The sequence below is a fragment of the Helianthus annuus genome, chromosome 13, assembly GCF_002127325.2.
Source record: "Helianthus annuus cultivar XRQ/B chromosome 13, HanXRQr2.0-SUNRISE, whole genome shotgun sequence".
Classification (NCBI taxonomy): Eukaryota; Viridiplantae; Streptophyta; class Magnoliopsida; order Asterales; family Asteraceae; genus Helianthus; species Helianthus annuus.
In genome coordinates, this window is record NC_035445.2 from 125724407 (window position 1) to 125735578 (window position 11172).

At 35.7% G+C, this 11172-nt stretch overlaps 1 protein-coding gene and 1 long non-coding RNA gene across 33 annotated transcripts; one reads left to right on the top strand and one right to left on the bottom strand.

Moving 5' to 3' along the window:
- Nucleotides 1–753: 753 nt before the first annotated feature.
- LOC110899304 lies at nucleotides 754–4999 on the bottom strand. Of its 32 annotated transcripts, none has more exons than XR_002570107.2 (8): nucleotides 4787–4999; nucleotides 4592–4648; nucleotides 4451–4494; nucleotides 4252–4310; nucleotides 3999–4040; nucleotides 3686–3786; nucleotides 1608–3414; nucleotides 754–940 (listed from the first exon to the last, which is right to left on the bottom strand). It is a non-coding gene; the product is annotated as an uncharacterized LOC110899304 (long non-coding RNA). The 32 variants fall into 32 exon arrangements; XR_004875859.1 differs by having other exon boundaries at nucleotides 3674–3786; XR_002570100.2 differs by having other exon boundaries at nucleotides 4177–4310.
- Nucleotides 5000–5933: 934 nt separating this feature from the next.
- LOC110899303 lies at nucleotides 5934–10133 on the top strand. The gene is made up of 5 exons (XM_022146193.2): nucleotides 5934–6314; nucleotides 8013–8143; nucleotides 8294–8416; nucleotides 8516–8643; nucleotides 9608–10133. The coding sequence occupies exons 1-5, from the start codon at nucleotides 6113–6115 to the stop codon at nucleotides 9903–9905; spliced, it is 882 nt and encodes a 293-aa protein (XP_022001885.1). The 5' UTR covers nucleotides 5934–6112; the 3' UTR covers nucleotides 9906–10133.
- Nucleotides 10134–11172: the final 1039 nt, after the last annotated feature.

Here is an 11172-nt window from a genome sequence, read left to right on the forward strand (position 1 = left end):
ATGTTTACACCCAATAAAGCCTTTTAACATGCCAAATAAGTTGAATAGGTCAAAAGTCACCCAAAGTGTTTATAGGATGCATAAAATCCATTAATCTTTTAATCTTTTAATTCAAGGTTAAAGTTATTATTGAAATAATATAATTCCTGAAACCATGTTTACATCCAATAAACCCTTTTAACATGCCAAATAAGTTGAATGGGTCAAAAGTCACCCAAAAGTGTTTATACGATGCATAAAATCTATTAATCTATTAATCTTTGTTGCCAATATGCGATATAAAGCTGGAAGTAAATCACATAAATAACCCCCAGAAGTCCATTTGTCTGACCAGAATAGAATAAAATTCCTTGTGCATGCACATATACTTCTGTTACAAAACAGAATAAAATTTAAAACTTAAAAAACATAATTTTTTATGTTACAAACATAAAAGCAAAACTGTTGTGTCGAAACGGGTGACTGAACACCACCTTTTAGTGTATTTTTTTCTAATAAATAACTACTCATTACATATTACATATATAAATACAAAGAAAATATGATTAAAAATAAATATTGATCTAAATCAATGAATACACAATTTAAAAGACTGTCAACTGGTACGGCCATTTGACCCGTTCCATTTTATATAGGTTTTCTTGTTTGACCAGTTTTGAGATTATAAATGATTCAAACCAACCAACCAACATATCGTCACACCCCTTTCTTAGGCGGAAGCACGAGGTGTGATTATGAAAGATTCTCATTGTATACGAAAGGTAAACATACTACATGCTCGTAAAAATAACTTCAAACACCATTACATAACAGAAAACATGGTTTAAGTGTTTACATCACGAGACAACACATTGTCTGAAAGTTTACAACTTTATTTAAAGATAAACATAACAACATCCAGGAGCATGAGTAAGACCGCGCGCACATCCACTTTAGTTACCTGAAATACATGTGAGTTTTGGAAAAACGTCAACATAATGTTGGTGTGAATTCATGCAGTTCTTGTATTGAACGTTTGTATACTTAGTATGAAAACGTGAAATGTGTCTTGTAAAAATAAAGTATTCTTGTGTAAATAAAGTATTCTTGTATAAATAAAGTATTCTTGTGGTATGAACCAAATAAAGTATTCTAGTGTACGAACCTCGTACAAATAAATTATTCTTGTGGTATGAATTATAAAGTATTCTTGTATGTATCAGGGTTGTTAATGGGTTGCAAGGCCATTAACATGTGACACGACGTAGGAAGTCACCAAACCATAGGCATTTTTTTAGTTGTCGATTCATGACGGAGACACAAAAGCACTACTCGGTACTAGTTCTCACCGAGAGTGTGGCTGCCCGGTCACCCATTAGATCTAACCTTTTGTTCTGCGGTTTTAGTATGTACACGATTAATGGTGCTTATGGTACCCTATTCGTGACACGATTTCTCGTATCATTCCTCAAAACGCATCATACTTGGTACTAGTTATCACCAAGAGTGCTTCTTGTTTTTGTATTCATCATACCATTTATAAACATTGTAACATTTGTAACATGTATTTCACTCCCGAAGTTATAAATCTGAAAACAGTTAAAAGAAAAGGGGGAGCATGAACTCACAACTTTGTGTTCCTGCGTCGTAAACTTCACCGGATTTTAATAGTCATGTATGCTATAGTCAATTAAGCTTTCAAGTCTACTGCAGCCAAGAGGGTACTCCGTGTTACTATTACTAACCACCTCACTTGTCCGAAAACCTATAATTAGAAGACCAAGCTGAACATCAAATTAATTTGAAGTTGGTAAATAAATATCACCTTTATTGAGTTTATCTTAAGCATCATAGTCCATTCTTTTAAGATTCGGTATTTTAATAGGATATTTTGAGATAAAATACAATTGGATTATGTATTAAATAGGTATAGATATGATATGTGTGTATTGTGAAATAAGAACGGGCAACATAAAAAGGTGCAATTAGAAACCTAGGCTCACAAAATCGTAACTCACCCATCAAAAACTTGGTTTTCTTTTAGAAAACGAGTTTCTTAAAGGAAAGGAAATTTAGAAGTTTTTCAACTTACTTGTAATTATTGGAATAAAGACATAACCTTTCACAAAAAAGGTTTTGACTTTTCTGGTCCACTTTCTTACACGATGAAAAGCCGCCATCTGGTGGTTAAAAAAAACGCAGCCCCTACCCAACAAAAAATTGATATAACGGGTCTATTAAACCCCTTCCACCCAACTAATAAAATCAGGTGGTGGGCCATCAAAACCAATAAACACCATCAAACATACCCAACTCTTTTCACGGATTGGAGCTGGTCTAAACTGATAGAAGATTGGCCAATTTATAAAAGATAAAACTGGCCCACATGAGGCATAACAACCTGGACAAAATGGACACCAAATAGGGCCACAGGTAACAACTAAAAAACTTGTGATTTTTGCCCAAATCCACCACTAAAATGCCATGATATAAACTTCTCAGACCCACAAATTTCTGGATTTTTAGTCCCATAAGCTCTCCTTCACTAAATTCTAAACAAAAGATGACCCATAATACCCACAATAAAAGAAACCAAATCACCAAATTAACCCAAAACACTGAAAAAAAGAAACGAAAGAATCAAACCGCCACAACATACCTTCGAACACCAACACTTAATTACTTTTTGTGGGACCGTTTCGCAACAACCGGATCATCACTCTTACCGGCTGTCATCATACTTCTAACAAAAATGATATAAACCACCTTCTTCTGGACCTATCAAATCATAGAGTGGTACTCGCACTTCAAGCTCTACAATGTTAATGGGACCGGATTTGCAAACAAAAATATGAAAATTATTAAAGGTTTTAAGGGTAATAAATCTATTAACTCATCATTTACCAACTTAATATGATGGATGTTAAACACCCTCATTGACATCTCAACTTTTATGATATCCAAATTTGATTTTTATAATATCACATTATCAGTATTAAAAGTCGAGCTTCACTATTGTTGCATAAATTTCACCAGTGCCGAAACGTCGACAACGGAGAACTTATTAATCAATTGAAGGAAAAAAGGAATTCAAGAACATAGAGCCATTGTTAGAAGTTATTAATCATAATTTTGAGATTTCAACTAAACAAATTAATGATTGTAAATTTGTAATTGCAAGCTATGTATATCAAGGGCAACCGAAGAACTTCCCTATTGTTAGAGGCTAAATTGCTGCCATTTCAAGGGGTGCATCAAATTGGTAAGTCTAATGCTAACCATAAGTTAGACTGACTTACCGAAAAATCCTCATGAAAGGGCAAGGTTTTAGCTTTTCTTTCAAACTCTACCAGGTAAACCTGTGTTCTGCTAGAATTGTTTCCTCTATAGCAGAACGAAAAACACTTGGTTCGCTATCATTTAATTCGGTTCGACCTAAACATGAAAACCAACAAATAATGATCACATTTTTTTCTCTAATTAAAACTTAAGATGTAATAAGGAACTCAATTACAACAACCTATCAATATTTTTCCACAAATGAATATCATAACATTGAATTGCATCAGTTATGTATATAATTCTAAGTAAAATGTTTAACTAAAGTTACCCTTTATGGATTATTAAGAAATTATTATATTAAGTCATGTTATATTGTAACAAATATATTAAAATACTTTTTTTAAACACGTACATAATAAATCACCTGCTGTTGAAAGTTCCTTCAACAACCTTCATGACTCAGTCTTCTATTGATCTTCAACTAAAGACTTCCCCTAAAGCTGCTGGAGAAAATCCCTATACTCCCTGTAGAAAATAGATTACAAATTATACCTGCCGTTTCACAACATTCAGTAGCAAAAGAAAAGTGGTCTTTATAAATACGCCATCATTCACATTTAAAATCCAATTATCTCAACGAAAACAATAACAAACAGATTCAAAGCAAACATCTACACAGGTTGTTCACTCCAGATTTCAAGATTAAAAGAAAAAACCCTAAATATGTGAAAGCTCACCTATTGTAGTCATCGGAATGGATTGAGATTAGGGTGTTTCATCTACAACAGTAGCCAATTGAGAATAAGAAACCCTAAGAACATTAGCAGCAGAACTGTGCAATCGATTTGTTCTAGACTTCAAGTAACATAGTTAAAATAGAAAATACACTGGTACACAATTGAAACACAAACTAACCAAAATAGATAATCAGCCAATGAAGAGTGAATACTTGAAGGCTGAACCCACGTTAAAAAGGTAGAGTAGCAATACCTCAATCTCAGTTCGCCACATAGCATCCGCTAATTTCTTTATTTTTCCCCCACAGTTTCCTGTTATTTATATATCCATCAAACATGGCCTGACATACCAAGATCTAAGACCTTATCAAATGACATAAAATCGAACAACAAATATTAACACAATTATAGAAATCAAATAAAAAAAACAGGAAATAAGAGGTAGAACATACCTTTGATACAAAATAAAAAAGGGCAAGGATGGTGAAACCTCAACCTGTTGCACCGAATAAAACCAATCTTAAAATCGCAAAGAATGAATAGATTATAGTTATTGAAAACATAAGAAGAAACATGCTACATGGAAGCCTAACTTGTTGATTTTATCAATTTTTGATCCAAGCCTCATCTGGATACCCTTGAAAGTACTTCTACAGAAAACGGGTGAAACATATCTTGACGGATTCGATAAATATGAAGTTAACTCATATGAAATATAAGTTAGGAATTTGTATACTAACTTCGAATCGAATAAATCATATGAAATCAAACCCTAAACGAAAACTTACCAGGTAGAGAGATGAGATCTAGGGTTCTTTCAATTGGGAGGCAAAGGATGAAAGGAAACACTGGATTTAGGGTTTTTGATTGTAACAACCCTCAATAAATGCTCAATCAAATGGGAGAAAAAAAGGTAACTCCGATTCAATATGGATTGATTGATTTAGCGAGTGAAGACAAAAGACGGAGGCCGCTTCTATGCTTTTAGTGCTCAAAGGTTTTCATCAGGGAGTATAAAAATGCCACGTGGCATTTAGTAGCTTAACTTGATGCCATGTGGCATAAGTTGGTTTTGCTTTATTAGAAGTAGTAGATGGGTTGTAATGAATTTGGGCCAAGCCCAATGGTATGGCTAGTCGTTGAGTTAGCTGGGCTTAGTGTGTTACTCATATGTTTAGGGTCACTTGTTTTGTTGGTTTAAAGAGTTTTGCTTTTTTTATTTTTATTTTGGAGACTTGTCCTAAAACTAGTGTAACACCCTAAATCTTATATGAAAAAACTAATTAAGGATATTTAATTGGATTAATGTATTATTTATTTGGCTTAGCTCATAACTAAAGTCTATGCAAGGCCTTCATGTTTATATATAAAAATCTCATTAAGGCAAGTTAGTAATTTACCCAGCAGACAAACCCTAAATGGTTAAAAGGTGAGCCTCCATGCTCATCCATTCTCATCTAAATCTGAGTCAGAGAGTGAGAGAGGAACATTTCTAGAGAGAGAAAGTGATGATTTGCTTAGTTTTTAGATCGGATTTGAGCTATAGTCAAAGTATAATATCTTCATTCTTGAACAACAATTTTGACATCTTGAATGTTTGAAGGCAATTGTTCATTAATTCATTAATGAGGTCGAATGGATGATCATCGGGGTGGTTGAGAATAAATGAGTTGAAGTAAGGGAAGTTAATTGAGTTAAAAGGTATGGAGAGAAACAACGTACTGTCAAACTGGAAAAAGCGAAAATACTTCTCATATGAGGTGCACATGAAATGCTTTTACCGGATTTTTCGATATTATTAATTAATCGGTCTAAATTGATCAGATTAAAAACGATAGGTACTCAATAATTAAAAAAATAAAATAAATAAAAATTAGACTCATATAATTAAACCAAACCATATAAACTCAAATACTACTCTTTTAATCAATTTTTATGTAACTATATTACCAATGTAGTAGCATTTTTTGAATATTAATAATGTAACACTAATAAAAGTCGACACTATCCAATCCCGTCCCTATCCCATCCTCCGTAACCTTTATCATTTCAGAAACACGAACTTCTCATTTTCCGATCACCGGAAAGTAACCGCTTCTGGTGATCGGACCACCATGAATTCGCCGGAGCGGATAGCGGAGGCGAAACAGACACCCGTCGTATACCTATTGCTCCGATGCTCTATCGCTCTCCTCTTTCCTCTAATTTTAATCCTTGTAGCTGTCTTTTCCGTTGTCATTTTCGCCTTGTTTCTTAGCAATTTCTCCATTTCCTATCCGATCTCTGTCCCCTGCCAGTGCAGGATTGTGTCCAGCAGTAAGTTTTGTAGTTAATTGTTTTGATTTTGATGTTTTAGGTTTTGTTGAAGTTGTGTGATTTGAGCAGTAAGTTTTGGTGTTTGTTGTTATGATTATGATGTTGAAGTTTTTAGGTTTTGTTGTGTTGATGAATTGAATTGAATTGTGTAGCTTGCTTGAGCAGTAAGTTTGTTGTTAGTTGTTTTAATTTTGTAGTGTTTGATGTTGAAGTTTTAGGTTTTAATGTGTAGATGACTTGAATTATTATATATAATTTGAATAGTGCAAATCAGAATACCTAATTTCTAATAGATTGTTTGCTAGGTAGAAAGACAAGTTTCTAGGTTTTGTGCAACTCATTAGATTTGTTGCTTCTGAATAGAGATTTTATTAATCATATATAAAATGCAGTGTTCAATGTTAAAATATAGGTTGTAACGAGTCGATGAATTGATTTTGTGTAATTTGTATAGAGATGAAGATAACGTTAAAAGAGGGGGATGGTTAATCATGCATCATGTGGTGGCATTGATAGCCGAAAGACAAGGGGGTACATGCACTAATCGGCGTTTGTCTCAATTGTTGAGTGTTATGTGTCTTATGTCCAAGGCTTGATGCAAAACTACTATCGAGCCGGGGGTCTCATTGGAAGCAGCCTCTCTATTCCTATGGGGTAGAGGTAAGGCTGTCTACATCTCACCCTCCTCAGACCCTACCTTAGCTTTGCTATTGGTGGGATATACTGAGTATGATGATGATGTATAGAGATGAAGATATACGATAGTGCGAATTGGAATACTTAATCACTGTTATAAATTTTCTAGGTTTTGTGTAATTGCATAGAATTGTTGCTTCTGAATAGAGGCTTTAACCAATATAAAAAAAAGCAGTGTTTAATATTAAAATTTAGGTTGTAAGAGTAGATGAGTTGAAGTTGTGTAATTTGAATTGAAGATAAATGATAGTGCAAATTAGATTACCTAATTTGTAATTGCAACTCTTTAGGTTTTGTGACTTTTGTCCTGTGTTGTCAAAAGCGCAAAAAGCGCGCGCCTAGGCGCCCGGGCGCAGCGAGGCGCACCTATAGCGCCTGGTGGTAGCCTAGGCGCAAAAATGGGTTTTTTTTTGAAAAGACCGCTGCTGAGGCGCAAAAAGGCGCGCGCCTAGGCGCAAAGACGGTGCTGAGGCGCAGTAGATAAGCAGGAAAACTGAAAAAAAGAAAAAAAAATGAAACCGAGTGCGTGCAAAAACTGCATCACGCGGGCCCGGGTTTTCGGAGCTGCATTCGTGTCCGCAGGACGTGCGGGCAGGCATGAGTTCAACCAAATTCCAGCTCAGAAACTCATTTAATCATTTTACCTTATAAACAACCACTCACTTTGTTCCCTCACCAATGCGGGACAAAGTATTTACCACCTTTTGAGACTTTTATTCACACACCCAAAACTTACAACATATAAGTCCTAAACTTTTGCTACTAACTATTAGCTACATGATCTTAAATGGCATATATAATAGTTTTTTTAATTTTATATGTGGAATCTTATTTATTTTCAAAGCATAACATATTTTTTATATTTTTTTTCTCTCTGTGAGCTTTTCTTAAAAAAGCCCACGCTTTTTTTGCGCCTAGGCTCCGGGCGAGGCCGATGCGCCTCGCCTGCGCCTTGCGTCTTTGACAACATAGCTTTTGTCTAATTGTATAGTTTTGTTGCAGATGTAGATCTTAGGTCAACAAAAGTGTGTGAACTTGGGTTGCTAAATTATAAAGCAAAGCATGTGTTTTATCCATCCGAGAAGAAGAAGTTCAGATGCCGCCATGATTATTATTGGGCTTCTGTATTCGAGGTATATACTTCAAGCTTTCATATATATGGTCAAAATGGTGTCCGTGGGTCAACCCAAGCTGACGTGGTCTGTTGCGACCCATACTAAAAATGACCCGACCCGAAATAGTGATGCATGATCTTATATCTTAGTTGCTTTGTTCTTGCACAGGTAGAATATACAGATCACTCCGGTCATCTTCATACTGCGTTTGCGGAAGCTCCTAATGAGGCTCTCCCACTTGATTGCAGACCAACTTTCAACGCTGCATGGATGGCAAAAGATAGATTCAAGGTAATCTACGGGACATATGACCCCACATGATTTGTGAACGTTGAAATTCTTTCCGTTAAAAATGCTAATATTTTCACACGTTTCCGCTTTTCTTGCTAGGTGAATGAAACGTATGATTGCTGGTATACACTCGGCATTTCCAAACTAAATTTGTATTACGATGAGTTTTTTAATTGCCAAGCTGACCACCCGTCAACGACTGAGATGCTTAAGCGCTATCTTATCTTGTGAGTTAATCAATTATTTAAATTCTCTCTGAATCCACATTTGTTTACTTGCTATATATAAAATTTCAACCTTACTGCACAAGTTAGTGTTATTTAATTCTCTGCTACATAGCCTGGAACTTATTTATAACACGTTTGAAAGATGGTGTGTATGTATCACTTGATATAATTTGGTGAGTTCATATGTTAATAACTAGGGCTGCAAATGAACCGAATGAACAGGAACAAGACCTTGTTCATGTTCGTTTGTTAAGAAATATATCCGTTCATGAACACTTACCAAACAAGATTTTATGTTCGTGTTCGTATGTTCAGGAAATGAGCGTGTTCGTTTGTTAATTTTAGGCAACAAACGTTGATGAACACAAACTAATGTTCATGAACACAAATTGAAACAAACGAACACAAACATGCGTTCATGAATAGAATATATAATACACTAACATTTATTGAATATTTTATTTGTCGGGATTTTGAAGTATTTAAAAAAATATATAAACTAAAAACACTAATGAACTATTGAACATAAACGAACACGTTACCGAACATTCACAAACATAAATGAACGAACGCGACCTCTGTTCACATTCATTCATTTAACTAAACGAATGAAATTTCTTGTTAGTGTTCGTTTGTTTAATAAACGAACGTACACAAACGAACTTCCCACCGAACGGTTCACGAACTGTTCCCTGAACGTTTGGTTCCTTTGCAGCGGGTATAAGAATAGAACTGTGGTTGAAACTTAAAAAGAGTAGAGACTGGAAAATAGGCGGGTTGTGTAATGGCGAAACGGGTAGTTTAGATATGGGTCAAAAAAGGTGAGTTAACTCAGTTGACTCGCCAACATGTTCTTTTGTTAATTTGCTACTTTAATAAGTAGTTAATCTGTTAAACATGACTACAGTGACACTGGTATTAAAAACTATACACTATTTTTAGTTTTTCTTCCAACTTTTTGTAGGTCCATGGAGATGTTCACGTCGTGGTTTTCTCAAAAGGGCCGGTCTAACATTGTGAGTTGGGGAGCCATAGCTGGGGCGGTTACGGGTTTTGTAACCTCTTTGATCACGGTCGCATTGGGTAGAATGCTATATCTACTCAAATCACGCATTGTTAGTACGAGTATGATAAGGGATGCGTATTTGATCCGTTTCAAACGGGCGTGTTTTCTTGTAGCATATTTTTCTTTTGTGAGTTGGTTAGCAGTTCAGTATTGGGGAAAGCTTGGTCTCTTGGACATCTTTGGTGCTCATACATAGAAGGTATATATATATATATATGCAGCGCCTGTTATATATGTTTATTTATTAAACTGTTAGTTTTTAACAAAAGAATGTAAAATAAGAGTATAACACTCCCTCTGAGCAGGGTGTTTGATCAACACTTCCTGCATAAGTAGAAGGTTGATGAGTTGTAAGTAGACATGTTACTGCATAACTAGAAGGTTGGTGTTTTCTATACTAAACCAAAATCCTTACATGGATTGATTTTGGAGTTTAAAGAATGCATGTATATATATACCTAGAGCTACTTTTTTTCAAACAAAAAAGAGTTAAATGCCCGGATAGTCCCTGTGGTTTGGTCTTATTTCACCTTTAGTCCCTAACTTTCTAAAATTACCTCTATAGTCCCAAACTTTTCAATTTTCGTTCCCGGATAGTTCCTGAAGTGGATGGGGGTTAGTTTTCTCAGTTAAGTTGGTGTAAAATGACTATAATGCCCTTAAGTAAAATGATTTAATTAGTTCTCTCTCTATATCTAGCAAAACCCCATGCAAGCACCACCCCTACATCCCCACCTACGACAACCTACAACCACCACCACCCACCCTTACAACCAACCATCACCAACGGACCACCACCACCAACGGTTAACAACCACCAGTCAACTAACACAACACAGCCCACCCTCAAACCACCCAAACACCAACCTCTGACATCCATGACACCTCCCTCAAACCACCGCGACATCCCCAACGATCTTGGAAGCAGAGGACAAGGCCTCATCATCGTCATCTAAAGAAGAAGAAACCCCCAATTTAAAATCCCACAAATAAAAAGCCCCTAATTTCAAAACTCTAATTCAAACCCACCTCAGTTATCATCCGAATCGGACTCAAAATCAGATTCTGCCAGACGAAAAATGAAACCCACCTTAGTTATGTTCGTATATCGGGATGACGTTCCAGACTTCAGCTTCGCCAGAATCGTCTTCATGTCGCCGTGAACTTCGAACTTTTCGAAGTAGATCGACGCATGCATCTTCTGTTGGAACCTGATGTTTTTTCCCTCACGTCACAACGTTACTTCCTTTACTGTTCATGGTTTCTCTGGTGTTCAACCGACTATGACGACTACGAATCAACAACGGCGATGGTGGCAGTCAAGTGGTGACATTCTGATGGTACTGCTATGGCACTGTACATATGAGAAACTCATATCTCTTTATAGCAATCCCTCACGAAATTGCCCAGGTGGTAATTTTGACTTTTGGTAGCATGATTAGGTTGTAGATTGCATCTTCTGT